Raw genomic sequence first — 20,738 nt, 5'->3', positions numbered from 1 at the left:
CCTAGAGAGCTCAAGCATCCCATATGCACCTATGGTGCTATCCCTCTATTCGAATGATGAGAATTCCACCCCAATGGAGAATCCACTACGGAGTCGGTCATCCCGCAGCATCAGGTCAGATATGAGTAGCTGACCCAATGCCCATATCTTCAACAAACTCTCGAGCAAAGTCGGATGGGTATGGTCTCCACTCGTCGTGAGGAGATCATTCGTCCTTCCTTAGATGGTCAGCCTAACCGGCTAGGGCCTAAATAGAGGGAAGGATCGCGTCAACCCTCAAAAGGATAAAACACGTTATCACTCGGAACAAGTTGTATGAAAGAACACAACCCATGAAGACTGCCTTGAGCAAGGGGTGTGGTGACTCAGAACCGTAAAACCTCTCCAGAATAAGAAGTGGCACCCTCGGGTTTATGATATAGTTCAGCCGCAGGGGCCTATTCATCAAAAACATCGACTCATCAACGATGTCTACTCATTTAAGGTACCCACTCATCCTTGGGTGCCCACTCGGCGAAAAGAATATGCTCAACCAGATGTGTCTATTCATCAAAGGCACCAACTCATCAATGGTACCTACTCCTTCGATGTACCCACTCACCCTTGGGTGCTTGCTCAGCTGAGGCATCTACTCGGCCTCAGATGCCTACTAAACTTATGACAAATTTATCTCGGCTTCAAAGGCACACTATCAAAAGCCTTGCATCACCCAGATCAGCCCAGCAAAACTAAGACTATCAAGTCAATAAAGGCGAGCAAAAGGAGACTCAAAAGGCGAGAATTTCGCCATGACACCTCCTCAGTCGGGAGGGGGAAATCTCACTAACATAGCCGAAAATGGCTAAGTACAGCACACCGGAACATTCATGATGTCAAAGTGGCGAGGCTCAAATCGACCCATATCCTCCATATCCGGACCCGCTCGGACAGTAGGAGACCCCTTCTCCTTTGCCGAGTCACTCATACTTAGCCAAATTCAAGCTAAGTACTTAATTGGCGCCCACTCGGACGACATGTGGCTGATAGAAGACTCTCTCTCCTTTATCGAGGCGCTCAACTGATAGAAGACCCTCTCTCCTTCGTCGAGCCGCCCTTATACTTAAGCCAAATTTAGGCTAGGTAATTCACTGATACCTCCTCGGACAGGGACCCGGTCGGCCACTTAGTCTTGCACATAACTTGAAGCGAGGCACAATCTCGACCAAGGGAGCTGCTCGGGCAAACTATACTTTGCAAAAGTTCGAGGGCGTTTCACCCCCCTCTCGGGCCCAGCAGGGTCCCCCAGGAACATGGATCTCTCTCGTTTTCCGCTGGACGATCGCCTTGGGAAGGAATGATGCTACCTAAGGCTGGCAAAAGCTGACACGACACGATAACACGACACGAACACGACCTGAAAAAACCGGGTTAGGGTTGAGATTTTCGACACGAAAAGTTAAATGGGTCGACACGAACACGACCTGAAAGTAAAATGGGTTAGGTTAAGGTTGAATTTTCTAACACGAAACCAACCTGAATTGACCTGAAAATTTAAAAGCCCAAAAAAAAAATCATTTAGTCCGATAAATCAAAAACTATCAGAATTTTATTTAAGCCCAAAATAAACTTTGAGCCCAAACTTAAAATAAAGTAATAAACCCTAAGATTCATTTCTCAACTTTAGGTTAGCATTCAACAGTCAACACGCCGCTTTCTTTTTTTCCATTTCAAAAAGACTGAAGAACTTTCATCTCTCTCTCTCTCTTAATCTCTTCGTTCTTCTCTCAAAAAATCAGAAAAAATAAAATAAAATCGAAAAATCAAATAAAATTAAGAGAAGATTGTACAACAAACTTTAAGGTAATGTTCCTTCTTTGTTGATCTTATTCCAGTAATTGCATGTTTGTTTTTGAAGTTATTACATGTTTATTTTTGAAGTAATTACAAGTTTTTTTTCGAACTAATTACATGTTGATTGTCGATTAATTATGTGACTAATTTTGTAGTAATTTCATGACTAATTTTTGAGTAATTACTTACATAATTTTCGAGTAAATATATATACAATTTTAGAGTAATTGTATGACTTATTTGTTATTTCTGTCCATTATATAGTTTTATATATACTCTGTACAATTTTAGAGTAATTGTCCGTTTTATAGCCTTCAGCAGATTAGCATTCAAGATGTTTGTGTTCTGATTATTTTAATTTGGCATTTTAAAAATTACAGTGGAAGGAATTGATGTCTTCCCATACTGCTGAACCAGTTTGTCTCAACTCTGATGAAGAATTGGACTCTGCTTGTGTCAAAAACGAGATTAAAGACAAGAAAAAGGGTGTTGTACTTCTTACAGGTAAGAAACGTCCTCGTAGATTAACCTCTAGTGTGTGGGTGCACTTTGATTTCTTGGATGAACCTGATGAGAATGGAAATTTGATGTGTAAGTGTAAGAAATGTGGTACTACTTATAATGCTGATAGTAAGAATGGAACTGGGAATTTATTGCGTCATCTTAAGAGTTGCAAAATGAGAAAATATAGAGATATTGGTCAAATGCTTTTAGAAAAAACATCCTCTGGTTTAGAGAATAGATTAGTGAAGTTTGATGCTGATGAATTTCGTGAATTGGTGGGTATGGCAATTGTTAGACACGATCTTCCATTTCAATTTGCTGAGTATGAGGGTATTAGGAAATGTTTTAGGTATTTGCATCCTGATTTTAAACCTGTTACTCGCAATACTATTAAGGCTGATGTACTTAAGATGTTTAAGAGGGAGTCCCAAAAATTGAAGTTTGAGTTGGGTGATGGTACTGGTAGAATTTCCTTGACTTGTGATTGTTGGACTTCCATAACCACTGACGGTTATATATCTTTGACTGCTCACTATGTTGACAAATATTGGTGTTTGCAAAAAAGAATTTTGAATTTCTCTTACCTGCCTCCTCCTCATACGGGAGTTAATTTATGTGATCATGTGTTCACTTTATTGAAAGAGTGGGGAATTCAAAAGAAAATCTTTTCTTTGACTTTAGATAATGCATCATCAAATGATGTGTTTGCTCAACATCTTAAAGATGAACTTGACTTAGTTTGTAATGGGGTTTTTTTTCATGTGAGATGCTGTGCACACATTCTGAATTTAATAGTTCAAGATGGTTTAAAAGAAATTGATGTTGCTGTGATTAAGGTGAGGGAGACCGTGAAATATTGTAAGGGTTCTCAAGGAAGAAAACAGAAATTTTTATCTTGTGTATCTCATGTTGAACTTGATTCTGCTAAAGGCTTAAAGCAAGATGTTCCCACTAGATGGAACTCAACATATTGCATGCTAGAGAGTGCTTTGTACTATAAGAAGGCCTTAATCCATTTTAAAAAGATTGATGCCAATTATGTTCATTGTCCAACTTTAGAAGAGTGGGATAGAATTGAGAAAATATGCAAGTTTCTAAAGGTTTTTTATGAAGTTACTCTTGCCTTTTCTGGGACCAAATACCCTACATCCAATATTTTCTTCCCAAATGTACTAAAGGTTAGATTGTTGTTAAAGCGTGAAATAGAAAGTAAGGATCATTTCATGAGATCAATGGCTGCTAAGATGTATGAGAAATTTGAGAAATATTGGTCCACTTTTGGAACTTTCATGGCTGTTGCGGTGGTGTTGGATCCACGTTATAAGTTGGAATTTGTTGAATGGGGTTGTAAGAAGGTTTATGGCTTGACTCAAGAGCATGATGATGTCCTTACACAAGTGGTTGATAAGGTGAGGGAATTATATGAGGCATATGCTACCATTTGTACTTCAAGTACTACTAATGCAATTAATGTTGCTGCTAATTCGAAGGTTCAATCCATGAAAGAAGATCTTGACGAACTCATGGATGTAAGTTTAATTCCATTATGTATTTAACTATGTATATTGTTGCTTTAACTTATTTAATGTTGCTGATTTATCTTGTTTAATGTTGCTTATAATGCCTAATAATAGCTTGTTTAATGCTGCCAATGATTTTAATATATGTTACACTAATGTTGCTAATTATCTACTGTTTTCTTTCTTCAATGCTGCTGCCAATGATTTTAATATGTCAAATTGTTCACACTAATGCTAATAATGGCTTGTTTGTTTAATGGAGTGAACTTGATTTGTACTCAAAATTTCTTTTACATGCCTGCTGTAATTCAGAAGTGCTGCCTATTCAGAGCAGCTTCTTTCCCTTTTCTTTTGCTCTTAAGTGTGTTGTCTTTGATAAAATTGCACCATGTGGCAACCTTCACATGATGATATATTTGAAGTATTATGTAAGTTAATGTAATTTCAGTTTGGTATCCTTTAACATGTGTCTTCGTGTCTTGTGCCTTACTTAGGACTTCGATGAATTCTCGACTAAGAAAGCAACTGTGGCTAACAAGGATTACTTGGATATGTATTTTGAAGATGCTCTCCTCCCACGTACTACTAATTTGGATGTTCTCATGTATTGGAGGAATAATTCTGTCCGTTACCCTCCGTTGGCACTTATGGCAAAAGACATACTTGCTGTCCCGGTATCTACAGTCGCTTCTGAATCTGCTTTTAGCACTGGGGGTCGTGTTCTTGATAGCTATAGAAGCTCCTTGAAGCCTTCTACTGTTGAAGCTATCATATGTCTTAGGGATTGGACATTTGGAGAAGGTAAATAACTAAATATTGATACACTTATATATTACAATTTCTTATTTCTTTCAATTCATGCTTGAATCTTTATTCTTAACTAATTATTTATTAACTTGTTTGTATTGTAGCACATATGGATCCTCAGCTTGAGAACTTGTGTGGGAGTGTGATGAATCTAAAGGTGGACAATATGAAGGATGATACACCAATCGCGAGTCCGGCAATGAGCTCCGATTTTAATGGAAGTAGTTCTAAGAAATGAGAAAACTTTGAACTTTGGTCTTGATGTGAACTGTGAACTTTGTTTTTGGTTGTGATTTGTGAACTTTGAACTTTAATTTAATTTGTGGTTTGTAAACATTAATATGGGATGCATTTGAATTTACATTTTGGATGTCAACATGAACACCACACTTTGTAACTTCATGGTTTGACACTTGACAGCTTGCAGGTTAATGTGGAATTGTGGATTAATCATTATTGTGGAATTGTGGATGCATTCTGTAAAATCATGGTTTGATAGTTTTTTAATATCAGGTTGTAAGTAGGTTTCGAACGGGTTACGGGTTCGGGTCAACCTGAAAATTTCAGGTCAAAACAGGTTCACTTAACCCGGTTCGAATTATGTCTTAAAAAAAAAAATCAGGTCAAACAGATCAGGTCAGGTCAACCCGAAAAAAAACAGATCAGGTTAGGTTTCAATTGTTTGACCCGAAAAGTAAACGGATCAGGTTAGGGTTGGGGGATAGCTGACCCGTTTAGATATGACCCGAACACGAACACGACACGACCTGATCTGTTTGCCAGCCCTAATGCTACCCTATCCGATCATCCAGCGTGGGGCTAATTGCTTGAACGCCTCAGCTGGTCAAATGAATACACTTGATGGAGGTGCGATGATGTTCGTCATCTCCGGAACAAAAACTTCTCCAACGACACTCAAATATGGAGAACCCTCCCCCCCCCCCCCCCCCCGACTAACTTAGTCGAAAAACGGCTAAGTATCAATAATTGGACCAACTCGAGATCTGAGTAGCGTCAGAAGACCTCCTCGGGAAGCATGGATCTCCCTAGCTAGCTTCCCCGAGTCGAGAATCTCCATCATGGGCACCTCCTCAGTCAGAAAAGGAACGTCCTACTAACTTAGCCGAGAAACGGCTAAGTATTAACAATTGAACCTACTCGGGATCTAAGTAGCGTTAGAAGACCTCCTCGGGAAGCATGGAGCTAACAAAGTCCTCCCAGGTCGGGAAGCTCGTTCATTGGCACCTCCTCAGTCATAAGAGGAGCGTCCTAACCAACTTAGCCGAAATATAGCCAAGTATCAACGACTGGACCTACTCGGGAGTCGAGTAGCGTCGCAAGACCTCCTCGGCCAAACATGGGGCTCATTAGCCTCCCGAGTCGAGCATATCCTGCGGTACCTCCTCGGCTAGACCAGGATTACCCTACCACTTAGCGAAAATAGCTAAGTGCAAACAAATTCACCTCCTCGGCCAAACATGGGGCTCATTAGCCCCCGAGTCGAGCGTGCAAACAAATTCACCTCCTCGGCGAAACATGGGGCTCATTAGCCTCCCGAGTCGAGCGTGCAAACAAATTCATCTCCTCGGCGAAACATGGGGCTCATTAGCCTCCCGAGTCGAGCGTGCAAACAAATTCACCTCCTCGGCGAAACATGCGGCTCATTAGCCTCCCGAGTCGAGCGTGCAAACAAATTCACCTCCTCCGCCAAACATAGGGCTCATTAGCCTCCCGAGTCGAGCGTGTATCTCGCGGTACCTCCTCGGCTAGGCCAGGAGTACCCTATCACTTAGCGAAAATAACTAAGTGCAAACAAATCGAGTCGCTCGGTCACTAGGAGACCCTCTCTCCTTTGACGATCGCTCTCATACTTAGCCAAATTAAAGCTAAGTACCTCATGGCACCCACTCGGACAACATGGGGCTCATTAGCTCCTCATCAGAGTGGTGTCCGACCCGCTCGGCTTATTGGAGACCCGCTCAGCCACTAGGAGTAAGTCTCTCCTTTGACGAGTCACTCTCATACTTAGCCAAATTAAAGCTGTTGAACCCTAGTTTTGATAATGACAAAGAAACAAAGGAACAAACTAAGTAGTGAACTAATGAATTATTTAAGTGTATGGTGTCTAAGGTATCAATGCAAGGAACTGGAGAATACAAGTCAATGAAGAAGTCAAGAGAGGATTTCAAAGGCTAAGTAAAGAAGTTTCTATGTTGATACTGGAGCAAGCATTGGATCAAGAATAATAGAAGCTAGGCGTTTTATTTTCTAGTTCCAATGTAAAGGAACAAAGAAAGAATGGTAAGGAACTGTGGCAGAATATATTGAGAATGAAGTTTGTTCCTCGTAAGGAACAAACTCAGTGGCACTTAGTAAATATGTTAAAGGAACTGAACTAATATAAGGAACTAGACTTAGGCGTGTACTAGTGTAACGGTTAAAAGATAATGGAGTAAGTCATGCCTAGATTATAGGAAATTAGTTATTTCTAATTTCAAATGATAAAATCAGTTTTATAAAAGAAAATCTGTTTTGGAAAAGATTATTATTTTTCGGAAAATAAGAAAATAAATATCCGGTTGTTAGAAAGATTTTATTTCAAAGATATTATTTTCTTAAAGATTAGAAATTCAGATTTAAAGATAAAAGAGTTTATAAAAACTGATTTTCGGATAATGTTGAAGGAACTCCTATTATTTAGGAGTAATGGCTGCATTTATCCACGTTCATTTATAGTTCATGGGATCATGGGACATGATGTAAAACGTGTTCCTTAGGGGAAGGAACATCATGGGTAAATGGATTAAAACGTGTACTCTAACATTCCCACGTTCTTCATGATTACACTATAAATATAAAGTCTAGATAAGTTCCAAAGTGTCTGACTAAGTAATTAAGTGAGTTTAACTTATTAAGTGTCAGTGCCTTCATTCTCTCATAATAGCCATTTGTTCTTTGCCTTCTTACTCTAATTCCACTAAGCTTATTTCGATCAATTGTATTTTGGTTTTTGGGGTAAGGGAACTTTGAGTGAAGTTCTGTAAGAGAAAGGCTTTGAGTGAAGCTTGTATGTGTGAGAAAACTTCGAGTGAAGTTGAGAGGAACTGCTGTTAAGGGAACAGTGGTTCAGGAACTTGAGTTTAGGAACTCAAGGTAGGGCTCGAGTTAGAATTAGGTTGTAACAGAGTTGTTTGGCCTAATTAGTGAAAGTGTTGAGTTTAAAATCCCTAGTGGTCGAGGTTGTTTCTTCTTGTTGGGCCCAAGAAGTTTTTCCTCGTAAAAATCCCTTGTGTTCCTTTAGCTTGTTTATTCGTTTAAGTTTTAATTTCCGCAAAAAGTTACGTTTATTTCTACACCTACAATTCACCCCCCTCTTGTAGTGTTCCTAGGGAAATAACAATTGGTATCAGAGCTAGAACTCACGTAAGATAGGAAACCCTATTGAGGAAAAATCCAAGGAACAATGAATACCAAGAGAAACTTGAAGAAGGTTATTCCACTCAAAGGCCTCCTATGTTCAATGGGAAGTACTACAACTATTGGAAGAACCGCATGGAGATATTCATCAAGGCTGAAAACTATCAGGTATGGAGAGTCATTGAAGTTGGTGATTTCGAAGTCACAACTACAAATGACAAAAAGAGGTAACTCTTAAACCCCTCTCTGATTATGATAAATCTGATTTTGAAAAAATGGAAGTAAATGCCATGGCTATTAAACTATTGCATTGTGGACTTGGACCCCATGAACATAATAGGATCATGGGATGCAAATCCGCAAAGCAAATATGGGATTTACTAGAAGTAACCCACGAAGGAACTAATGAAGTTAAAAGATCGAAAATTGATTTACTTATGAATCAATATGAACTGTTCTGCATGAAATCCAAAGAAAGCATCCGAGACATGTTTACTCGTTTTACTAACATTATAAATGAGTTGGCTTCTCTTGGAAAGTTTATTTCATCTGAGGAACAGGTTCGAAAAGTTCTTAGGAGTCTTCCTAAGGACAGATGGATGGCTAAAGTCACGCTCTTCAAGAAACAAAAGACTTCACTAAGTTCAACTTAGAACAGCTGGCAGGGTCACTTATGACTCATGAGCTTCACCTTGATACTGAATATGGTGAAAGCTCCAAATCAAAATCAATTGCTCTCAAAGCAGATGATGAAGATGATTCGGACTCTGAAGAAGAAGAAGCAGCCCTCATGGTTCGAAAATTTCGAAAGATGTACAGGAACATGAAGAAGGAAACTTCAAAGGTAAAACTAAGAAATTTTCTAACAAAGCTGCTTGTCATAAATGTGGAAGTACAGATCACTTCATCAAGAATGTCCTCTTTGGGAAAACGACAAAACCAAAGAAAGGAACAAGGAACGCTTTGCTGAAAGGAACAAAGAATCAAAAGCACCTTTCTCTAAGGCAAATGTGCGCAAAGCTATGATAGCTGCTTGGGGAGATTCAGAGACGGAAGAGAAGAGGAACAACCAACTGAAGAAACAGCAAACCTTTGCCTATGGCAAACATCGACGAAAAAGAAGAGAAGAAAAATTGAGGTAAGTCAACATGGACTTGAATCAGAACTAGATGGTAAAACTAGGACTGAAATATATGATCTTCTTTATGATGCAATTCTTGAATGTAGAGATGAACGTGAAAAACGTGAACAAACGGAACAAGCCTTAAAGGTTTGCAAGGAACACATAGAATGGCTTAAGAAAATGAGAACTGATGTCGAAACTAGATTTTTTGATTTGTTTGATAAAAACTTAAAAATCAAAGAATGTTATGAGAGTTTGAAAAATGAAAATTATCTAATTAATTTAGAGATTTCACACTTGAAGGAATTTGTCCCTGTTCTGAGTTCCTTTGATATAAGATCAACCCCTTTGAAAGGATACAGATCTGAGATTGAAAAAATAAATAAAGAGAAAAATTTTTAAAGGAACAGATCTGTAATCTTAAAAAGGAACTGGTTGTCGCAAGGAACAGAGGCAAAATCATGAAAGTTCCTAAGTGGATTGAGAAACCACAGACCAAAAGGAAGGAAGGTCTTGGTTTGAAAACTACAAGAAAAGGAACAAGACAAAGAAATATGTTGATCTACCTAGTGATAAGTTCTGTATGTATTGTGGCAAGGTAGGTCATTACATAAATCAATGTCAACTAAAATCTGAGATGATTGGGAAAAATGTGACAATAAGTAAGAAAAAATGGGTTGTCAAAACAAATCCTAGTCAAGAACAGGAACCCACGAAAGATGGGGTTCCTTCAACTAACAACTAGTTGATTTTTGCAGGTTGGAGTGAGGGGGAACAACACTTGGTATCTCGATAGTGGTTGTTCCAAGCACATGACAGGAGACAAAACGAAGTTTCTCTCACTCACAACCTATGAAGGTGGCAGTGTAACATTTGGTGATAATAAGAAAGGTAACATTGTTGCTATGGGTAAGGTCGGTAAGTCACCATTACACTCCATTGAAAATGTATTTTTAGTTGAAGGTCTAAAACATAATCTATTAAGCATTTCTCAATTCTGTGACAAAGGAAATACTGTAAAATTTGATAAAGAAAAATGCTTAATCATCAACATTAAAACTAAGAAGGTTATGTTGGAAGGAACAAGGAAAGGGAACACATACATTGTGGATCTAGACCTTGTTCCTCAAATCAATTTAACTTGTCTTAGTGTTATTGAAGATGATTCACTTCTATGGCACAAGCGTCTAGGACATGCTAGCTTTTCATTACTTGAGAAACTTAGATCAAAAGATCTTGTTTTAGGATTACCATCCATAAAATTTCATATTGATCAAGTTTGTGATGCATGTGCACGAGGTAAACAAGTAAGATCCTCTTTCAAATCTAAAACGATTGTAAGCACCACTAAACCATTAGAGTTAATTCATATGGACTTATGTGGACCTATGAGAATTCAAAGCAGAAGTGGAAAGAGATATGTACTTGTGATTGTAGATGACTATTCTAGGTACACTTGGGTTATTTTTCTCTCTAGTAAAGATGAAACTTATGATGAGTTCCTTGTCTTTGCTAAAAGAGTTCAAAACCTAAGTGGACATAAAATAATGCACATTAGATCAGATCATGGCAAGGAATTCGAAAATTATAAATTTGATGACCTAAGCAGAGATAATGGCCTAGATCATAATTTTTCTGCCCCTAGAACACCACAACAAAATGGTGTTGTAGAAAGGAAAAATAGAACTTTGGAGGAAATGTCTAGAACCATGTTAATTGCTAGTGAACTTCCAAGGAACTTTTGGGCTGAAGCTGTTAATACTGCTTGTCACATAATTAATCGTGCCATGATGAGACCTATCATTAATAAAACTCCTTATGAACTTTACTTTGGAAAGAAACCAAATATCACCTATTTTAGAACATTTGGATGCAAATGTTATGTGCATAATAATGGAAAAGATAATCTTGGAAAATTTGATGCAAGGAGTGATGAAGCAACATTTTTAGGATACTCCTCACATAGTAAAGCTTATAGAGTATATAACAAGAGAACTATGTGTGTTGAAGAAAGTATTCATGTAATCTTTGATGAATCTGACAAACATAATCCAAGCATACAGGTTGATGACTATGAGATAGGGTTAGCACAACCAAGCTCAAGGAACACGATTCACAAGAAGAAGAAGAAGTGAAAGAGGAAAGGAACGAGGAATTCGAAAATAATGAGATCAAGATTTCCTGTTCCTCAAGGAGGAGAAGATACCTGTTCCTCTAAATGAGGAACTGAGTCCACCGAGGCTAACAGAGGAACAACTGAGCAGAGTTCCTCATCCACTCAAGGAACTCATGAGGAACAACATGTTCCTATAAGAGAGTTTCAACCAAAACCTTGGAGATTACAAAAGTCACATCCTGTGGAACTCATTATCAGTGACATATCCAAAGGTACGCAAACTAGATCTCAGTTAAGGAACTTTTGTGCATTTCATGCGTTCCTATCAATGATGGAACCAAGAAATCATGAAGAAGCCTTAACTGACTCTGATTGGATTATTGCAATGCAAGCTGAATTAAATGAGTTTGAAAGAAACAAGGTATGGCATCTAGTTCCTTCATCTAAACAACAAAAAGTAATTGGCTTAAAATGGGTGTTTAGAAACAAACTAGATGAATATGGAACCATTGTAAGAAACAAAGCTAGACTTGTAGTAAAAGGTTATAACCAACAAGAAGGAATTGATTATGAAGAAACCTTTGCTCCTGTAGCTAGATTAGAAGCCATTAGAATCTTAATTGCATTTGCTGCTTACATGGGATTTAAATTATATCAAATGGATGTTAAGTGTGCATTTTTAAATGGCTATCTAAATGAAGATGTATATGTTGAACAACCCCCTGGTTTCGAAAATAACAATCTCCCAAATCATGTCTACAAGCTTGATAAAGCTCTTTATGGGTTAAAACAAGCACCTAGATCATGGTATGAGAGATTATCTAAGTTCCTTTTAGAAAATAACTTTAAAAGAGGAAAGGTTGATAAAACCTTGTTCCTAAAATCTAAAGGAACTGATATTTTGCTTGTTCAAATATATGTTGATGACATCATATTCGGAGCTACTAATGAAACATTGTGCAAAGAATTCTCAAATCTCATGAGCAATGAATTTGAAATGAGTATGATGGGAGAGTTAAATTTCTTTCTTGGACTACAAATCAAACAAACTGAAAAAGGTATAATTGTTCACCAACAAAAATACATAAAGGAACTATTAAAGAAATATGGCCTCGAAAATTCAAAGACAAATCACACTCCTATGGGAACTTCAACTAGATAAGATGAAGATTCCATAGGAACAAGTGTTGATCAAACAAAATTTGAGGAATGATTGGTTCACTTTTATCTAACTGCTAGTCGTCCAGACATAGCTTTCAGTGTTGGTTTGTGTGCTAGATTTCAAGCAAATCCAAAGGAGTCTCACCTCACTGCTGTGAAGAGAATTCTTAGATACCTTAAAGGAACAGATGATCTTGGACTCTACTATCCAAGAAGTGATACATTCGAACTAAAAGGATATGCAGATGCAGATTATGCTGGAGATCTTGTTAATAGGAAAAGCACCTCAGGTATGGCACAATTCCTTGGTCATAGTTTAGTTTCTTGGAGTACCAAGAAACAAAACACAGTTGCTTTATCCACTGCTGAAGCAGAATATGTAGCTGCTGCTGCATGTTGCTCTCAAATGCTTTGGATAAAACAACAACTTAGTGACTATGGAATAAACTTTGAATGTGTTCCTATTTATTGTGACAATACAAGTGCTATAGAGTATATCTAAAGATCCAGTGCATCATTCTAGAGTAAAGCATATACATATTAGACATCACTTTTTAAGAGAAAATGTCGAAAAAGGTTTGATCAAACTTGAGTTTTGTCAAACTGATTATCAGATTGCTGATATCCTAACTAAGCCTTTGCAAAGAGATAGATATGAGAAATTAAGGCTTGAGTTAGGCTTAATAAAAATTAAGTGATTGTTCCTATGTCAATTCCCCCATGTTTGAATCAATTTGAGTGACTTTGTGTGCTAAAAATAATTGTGTTTAATTGCCTAAGACCATTGCAAATTGGAATGTTGTAAAACATAACCATGAAGTCAAAGAAACTAAACAACTCACAAATGTCACATAATACTCCCCTTACTGTTCCTAAGGTCAAGAAACATGCATAGTATGAAGGATATTGAACATGTAGCATTAGTTGTTCCTATAGCACAAGTTCCTTAGCATTTATTTTCTTTCAAAAATTAAAATTCATAAAAATCCGAAAAATCCGATAAAATCCAAAAATTAAGGGGAACCAGTTTAATTCAAATCTTGGTTCTTTTTATCTTTTCGTTTTCTTTCTTTTATTTTTATTTTTTTTTTTTTTCTTTCCCGCGTGTCATAATTACTATTACATGCAAAACTTCCTTCTTCAATTCATCTAAGGAAACCGTGTTCCTCTCAATCGCTTCATCTTCACCAAATCCGAAACCTCATCACACCCTTTGATACTCCATAAAAACCTCCAAACCTTCATAAATCATGGCAAAAACTTCAAGAAACTCACCTTTTCCAACACCAAAAACAACCGACACTTCAAAAATGGAAATTTCTTCATCTCCAACTAAAACCCTTGAAACCGACATAATTCAAGAAAACCCCATGAGGAACAGCAATTAGAATCTCCAGAAGGAGCATGAGAAGAAGAAAATTGATTGGGGAAGATGATGAAGAAGAAACCCCGAAACAAACTCAGGGGGAAGAAGAAGAAACTGCACCTGTTCCTTCCAAAGGAACTGTTTCTTCGTCTTCCAAGAAAAGGGTGAACGAAGTGAATCTAGGTATGTCTTGGGCTTTTGCGTCGATTTAGAATGGGCAAATAAAATTGAATTTCTAGAATTAACAACCATTCTAAAGGAACAAGGCATGGAATTCTTGTTTGAATTCGCCTTTAATAATGCTCTTGTTCCTCTAGCTATGGACGAGTTTTGTGCAAATTTTGTTAATACTAATGGAACTTGCACAACTGAAGTTAGAGGCAAGAAAATAAGGTTTAATCAAGCAACTTTAAGCAAAGTATGGGAAGTTCCTTGCAAAGGAACTGATTTGTATTTTAAAAGGAAAGGAACTGTTTCCTTTCCGAATTTTCCTCAAGACAAAATCTTAGAATATTTTGGAGGAACAGCTGGCCAAAACAAAATTAACCATAACCTACTCTCTCCCCTTCACAAAGTATTGTTTAACTTGGTTTGGAGAGCACTCATTCCTCGAACTGAAAAGAGGAATGAGGTGTGTCTCTTGGATATGTGTTACATGTTTTGCTTAGACCACCACATACAAATCAACTTCCCTTCCCTCTTTATTCAACATTTAACTCACTGTATTGAGAACCATTGTGTGATTGGGTACGGTGCCCTAATAACTTCTTTACTTCATCACTTTGAAGTAAGACTGTCCAAGAAGGTGTTCTCATTCAAGGAAAAATGGTTTCCAGTTCCTCAGGAAAAAGAAAACTGCCTCCACTAGATTTAGAAGAGGACAATGATGTAATTTTGGATAATCCTGTTCCTGTTCCTACACCAGCGGAACATAAACCTAAGAGGCGCAAACACATTGCCACTAAGCCTAAACCCTCTGTTCCTTTGAGAGTGAGAAAGAGCACTCGTCGAAAAATTGCTCCTGTTCCTGTTCCTTCCAATGAGGACTCTCCTTTAGTCCTTTCAGATAATGAGGAACAGGTACCCTCAACTCTCAAGGAACCACTACCTCCACCATCTCCCAAACTCTCTGTTCCCTTCACAAAAATACCCTCCATTTCACCTTCGTCCTTCTCTGTTCCTTCCAGTTTTGAGCAGTTGAAGGATGAAATAAAAGGACCAAATCCTTTTGCTTCCACCTCCACAACTCTTCCACCCACACCACCATTTCTTCCTCCCATTTATCACCCTTCACCTTCTGTTTCCATTCCTGGAACAGATGAGCCTTCCACTCAAACCTCCCCAGTTCCTTCACAACATCCCCCATCTGCCTCTAGTTCCAAAGGTAAGGAACAAGAAAATCCGGATGACACTAACTGGGTTAATGAAGTCTGCCTTCCTGCACAACATATGATAAAATTTTACAATCATCTTCATTGGACTTTGGATGCCAAAACTGATACTATGCTAAGTCTTATGAAGAAATTGAGTGATACCGTGGTTGCGCAGCAAAAGAAGATGGACACTATGGCTCGTACTTTGGAGGAGCTGAAGGAACAGGTTGCACTACATCATGGGGTGGTGATGAAAAAGTTGGAGGATGTGGTTGAAGAAGAAGTTGTAGAGGAACATCATTCCCCTTCCCTTTCTTAGTTTTTTTTTTTTTTGTTGTTCCTGTTTCTTTCATCAAGGAACACAACTTTTGTTTCTTCTTTTTCTTTTCTTTCTTTGTTTTGTTATGGAACAAGTGCTATATAACTCATGACTTTTGCTATATTGTCTATGTTTCTCAATGCTTTGCATAATTTCTTCCTTGGAATGGCTAGTATTATGTGATTGATGTTTGAGCAAGTTTACTCTTTGATTTTCTAACTTAACCACTAATGGTGCTTGCATATTGGTCTTAAGGTGTTAAATCAATTCATCAATTCATACCGAGGCTATTCTTTTTGAGGATGACAAAGGGGGAAAAGGATTTAAGGAACAAACTGTACTTAACAAAAGTGAAAGTTGAAAAAATTAAAAAATTAAAAAAAATTGAAAAATTAAGGTAAATGAAAAATCAAAAATAGGTTAAGGTAAATGAAAAATCAAAAACTTCAGTTACTCATATAATTGTGTTTTATTTTTCATTTTCTTCTTTATGTTTTTATTTTCATTCACTTATATTATTTGTTATTTTCCTTAGTTTGTACCTTTGTTGTCATCATCAAAAAGGGGGAAATTGTTGAACCCTAGTTTTGATAATGACAAAGAAACAAAGGAACAAACTAAGTAGTGAACTAATGAATTATTTAAGTGTATGGTGTCTAAGGTATCAATGCAAGGAACTGAGAGAATACGAAGTCAATGAAGAAGTCAAGAGAGGATTTCAAAGGCTAAGTAAAGAAGTTTCTATGTTGATACTGAGCGCAAGCATTGGATCAAGAATAATAGAAGCTAGGCGTTTTATTTTCTAGTTCCAATGTAAAGGAACAAAGAAAGAATGGTAAGGAACTGTGGCGAATATTTGAGAATGAACGTTTGTTCCTCGTAAGGAACAAACTCAGTGGCACTTAGTAAATATGTTAAAGGAACTGAACTAATATAAGGAACTAGACTTAGGCGTGTACTTAGTGTAACGGTTAAAAGATAATGGAGTAAGTCATGCCTAGATTATAGGAAATTAGTTATTTCTAATTTCAAATGATAAAATCAGTTTTAAAAAAGAAAATCTGTTTTGGAAAGATATTATTTTTGGAAAATAAGAAAATAAATATCCGGTTGTTAGAAAGATTTTATTTCAAAGATATTATTTTCTTAAAGTTAGAAATTAGATTTAAAGATAAAAAGAGTTTATAAAAACTGATTTTCGGATAATGTTGAAGGAACTCCTATTATTTAGGAGTAATGGCTGCATTTTATCCACGTTCATTTATAGTTCATGGGATCATGGGACATGATGTAAAACGTGTTCCTTAGGGGAAGGAACATCATGGGTAAATGGATTAAAAGTACTCTAACATTACTCCCACGTTCTTCATGATTACACTATAAATATGAAGTCTAGATAAGTTCCAAAGTGTGTCTGACTAAGTAATTAAGTGAGTTTAACTTATTAAGTGTCAGTGCCTTCATTCTCTCATAATAGCCATTTGTTCTTTGCCTTCTTACTCTAATTCCACTAAGCTTATTTCGATCAATTGTATTTTGGTTTTTGGGGTAAGGGAACTTTGAGTGAAGTTCTGTAAGAGAAAGGCTTTGAGTGAAGCTTGTATGTGTGAGAAAACTTCGAGTGAAGTTGAGAGGAACTGCTGTTAAGGGAACAGTGGTTCAGGAACTTGAGTTTAGGAACTCAAGGTAGGGCTCGAGTTAGAATTAGGTTGTAACAGAGTTGTTTGGCCTAATTAGTGAAAGTGTTGAGTTTAAAATCCCTAGTGGTCGAGGTTGTTTCTTCTTGTTGGGCCCAAGAAGTTTTTCCTCGTAAAAATCCCTTGTGTTCCTTTAGCTTGTTTATTCGTTTAAGTTTTAATTTCCGCAAAAAGTTACGTTTATTTCTACACCTACAATTCACCCCCCTCTTGTAGTGTTCCTAGGGAAATAACAATTGGTATCAGAGCTGAACTCACGTAAGATAGGAAACCCTATTGAGAAAAGATCCAAGGAACAATGAATACCACCGAGAAACTTGAAGAAGGTTATTCCACTCAAAGGCCTCCTATGTTCAATGGGAAGTACTACAACTATTGGAAGAACCGCATGGAGATATTCATCAAGGCTGAAAACTATCAGGTATGGAGAGTCATTGAAGTTGGTGATTTCGAAGTCACAACTACAAATGACAAAAATGAGGTAACTCTTAAACCCCTCTGATTATGATAAATCTGATTTTGAAAAAATGGAAGTAAATGCCATGGCTATTAAACTATTGCATTGTGGACTTGGACCCCATGAACATAATAGGATCATGGGATGCAAATCCGCAAAGCAAATATGGGATTTACTAGAAGTAACCCACGAAGGAACTAATGAAGTTAAAAGATCGAAAATTGATTTACTTATGAATCAATATGAACTGTTCTGCATGAAATCCAAAGAAAGCATCCGAGACATGTTTACTCGTTTTACTAACATTATAAATGAGTTGGCTTCTCTTGGAAAGTTTATTTCATCTGAGGAACAGGTTCGAAAAGTTCTTAGGAGTCTTCCTAAGGACAGATGGATGGCTAAAGTCACGCTCTTCAAGAAACAAAAGACTTCACTAAGTTCAACTTAGAACAGCTGGCAGGGTCACTTATGACTCATGAGCTTCACCTTGATACTGAATATGGTGAAAGCTCCAAATCAAAATCAATTGCTCTCAAAGCAGATGATGAAGATGATTCGGACTCTGAAGAAGAAGAAGCAGCCCTCATGGTTCGAAAATTTCGAAAGATGTACAGGAACATGAAGAATGGAAACTTCAAAGGTAAAACTAAGAAATTTTCTAACAAAGCTGCTTGTCATAAATGTGGAAGTACAGATCACTTCATCAAAGAATGTCCTCTTTGGGAAAACGACAAAACCAAAGAAAGGAACAAGGAACGCTTTGCTGAAAGGAACAAAGAATCAAAAGCACCTTTCTCTAAGGCAAATGTGCGCAAAGCTATGATAGCTGCTTGGGGAGATTCAGAGACGGAAGAGAAGAGGAACAACCAACTGAAGAAACAGCAAACCTTTGCCTATGGCAAACATCGACGAAAAAGAAGATGAAGAAAATTGAGGTAAGTCAACATGGACTTGAGTCAGAACTAGATGGTAAAACTAGGACTGAAATATATGATCTTCTTTATGATGCAATTCTTGAATGTAGAGATGAACGTGAAAAACGTGAACAAACGGAACAAGCCTTAAAGGTTTGCAAGGAACACATAGAATGGCTTAAGAAAATGAGAACGATGTCGAAACTAGATTTTTTGATTTTTTGATAAAAACTTAAAATCAAAGAATGTTATGAGAGTTTGAAAAATGAAAATTATCTAATTAATTTAGAGATTTCACACTTGAAGGAATTTGTCCCTGTTCTGAGTTCCTTTGATATAAGATCAACCCCTTTGAAAGGATACAGATCTGAGATTGAAAAATAAATAAAGAGAAAAATTTTTAAAGGAACAGATCTGTAATCTTAAAAAGGAACTGGTTGTCGCAAGGAACAGAGGCAAAATCATGAAAGTTCCTAAGTGGATTGAGAAACCACAGACCAAAAGGAAGGAAGGTCTTGGTTTTGAAAATACAAGAAAAGGAACAAGACAAAGAAATATGTTGATCTACCTAGTGATAAGTTCTGTATGTATTGTGGCAAGGTAGGTCATTACATAAATCAATGTCAACTAAAATCTGAGATGATTGGGAAAAATGTGACAATAAGTAAGAAAAAATGGTTGTCAAAACAAATCCTAGTCAAGAACAGGAACCCACGAAAGATGGGGTTCCTTCAACTAACAACTAGTTGATTTTTGCAGGTTGGAGTGAGGGGGAACAACACTTGGTATCTCGATAGTGGTTGTTCCAAGCACATGACAGGAGACAAAACGAAGTTTCTCTCACTCACAACCTATGAAGGTGGAGTGTAACATTTGGTGATAATAAGAAAGGTAACATTGTTGCTATGGGTAAGGTCGGTAAGTCACCATTACACTCCATTGAAAATGTATTTTTAGTTGAAGGTCTAAAACATAATCTATTAAGCATTTCTCAATTCTGTGACAAAGGAAATACTGTAAAATTTGATAAAGAAAAATGCTTAATCATCAACATTAAAACTAAGAAGGTTATTTGGAAGGAACAAGGAAAGGGAACACATACATTGTGGATCTAGACCTTGTTCCTCAAATCAATTTAACTTGTCTTAGTGTTATTGAAGATGATTCACTTCTATGGCACAAGCGTCTAGGACATGCTAGCTTTTCATTACTTGAGAAACTTAGATCAAAAGATCTTGTTTTAGGATTACCATCCATAAAATTTCATATTGATCAAGTTGTGATGCATGTGCACGAGGTAAACAAGTAAGATCCTCTTTCAAATCTAAAACGATTGTAAGCACCACTAAACCATTAGAGTTAATCCATATGGACTTATGTGGACCATGAGAATTCAAAGCAGAAGTGGAAAGAGTATGTACTTGTGATTGTAGATGACTAATCTAGGTACACTTGGGTTATTTTTCTCTCTAGTAAAGATGAAACTTATGATGAGTTCCTTGTCTTTGCTAAAAGAGTTCAAAACCTAAGTGGACATAAAATAATGCACATTAGATCAGATCATGGCAAGGAATTCGAAAATTATAAATTTGATGACCTAAGCAGAGATAATGGCCTAGATCATAATTTTTCTGCCCCTAGAACACCACAACAAAATGGTGTTGTAGAAAGGAAAAATAGAACTTTGGAGGAAATGTCTAGAACCATGTTAATTGCTAGTGAACTTCCAAGGAACTTTTGGGCTGAAGCTGTTAATACTGCTTGTCACATAATTAATCGTGCCATGATGAGACCTATCATTAATAAAACTCCTTATGAACTTTACTTTGGAAAGAAACCAAATATCACCTATTTAGAACATTTGGATGCAAATGTTATGTGCATAATAATGGAAAAGATAATCTTGGAAAATTTGATGCAAGGAGTGATGAAGCAACATTTTTAGGATACTCCTCACATAGTAAAGCTTATAGAGTATATAACAAGAGAACTATGTGTGTTGAAGAAAGTTTCATGTAATCTTTGATGAATCTGACAAACATAATCCAAGCATACAGGTTGATGACTATGAGATAGGGTTAGCACAACCAGTCAAGGAACACAGATTCACAAGAAGAAGAAGAAGTGAAAGAGG

General features: G+C 37.1%; 1 protein-coding gene and 1 long non-coding RNA gene across 2 annotated transcripts; both read left to right on the top strand.

The window, feature by feature from the left end:
- The first annotated feature begins 1,650 nt into the window (after positions 1 to 1,650).
- LOC130591262 (uncharacterized) lies at positions 1,651 to 5,087 on the top strand. Its single transcript, XR_008969041.1, has 2 exons — positions 1,651 to 1,839; positions 4,766 to 5,087. It is a non-coding gene; the product is annotated as an uncharacterized LOC130591262 (long non-coding RNA).
- On the top strand, positions 2,205 to 4,724 carry LOC104893683 (putative AC transposase). The gene is made up of 2 exons (XM_057394280.1): positions 2,205 to 3,863; positions 4,349 to 4,724. The coding sequence occupies exons 1-2, from the start codon at positions 2,223 to 2,225 to the stop codon at positions 4,661 to 4,663; spliced, it is 1,956 nt and encodes a 651-aa protein (XP_057250263.1). The 5' UTR covers positions 2,205 to 2,222; the 3' UTR covers positions 4,664 to 4,724.
- Positions 5,088 to 20,738: the final 15,651 nt, after the last annotated feature.

Source organism: Beta vulgaris, chromosome 4 (assembly GCF_026745355.1).
Source record: "Beta vulgaris subsp. vulgaris cultivar EL10 chromosome 4, EL10.2, whole genome shotgun sequence".
Taxonomy (NCBI): Eukaryota; Viridiplantae; Streptophyta; class Magnoliopsida; order Caryophyllales; family Amaranthaceae; genus Beta; species Beta vulgaris.
The sequence above is the reverse complement of the archived record's forward strand: the minus strand, read 5'-3'. Positions and strand labels throughout refer to the sequence as shown.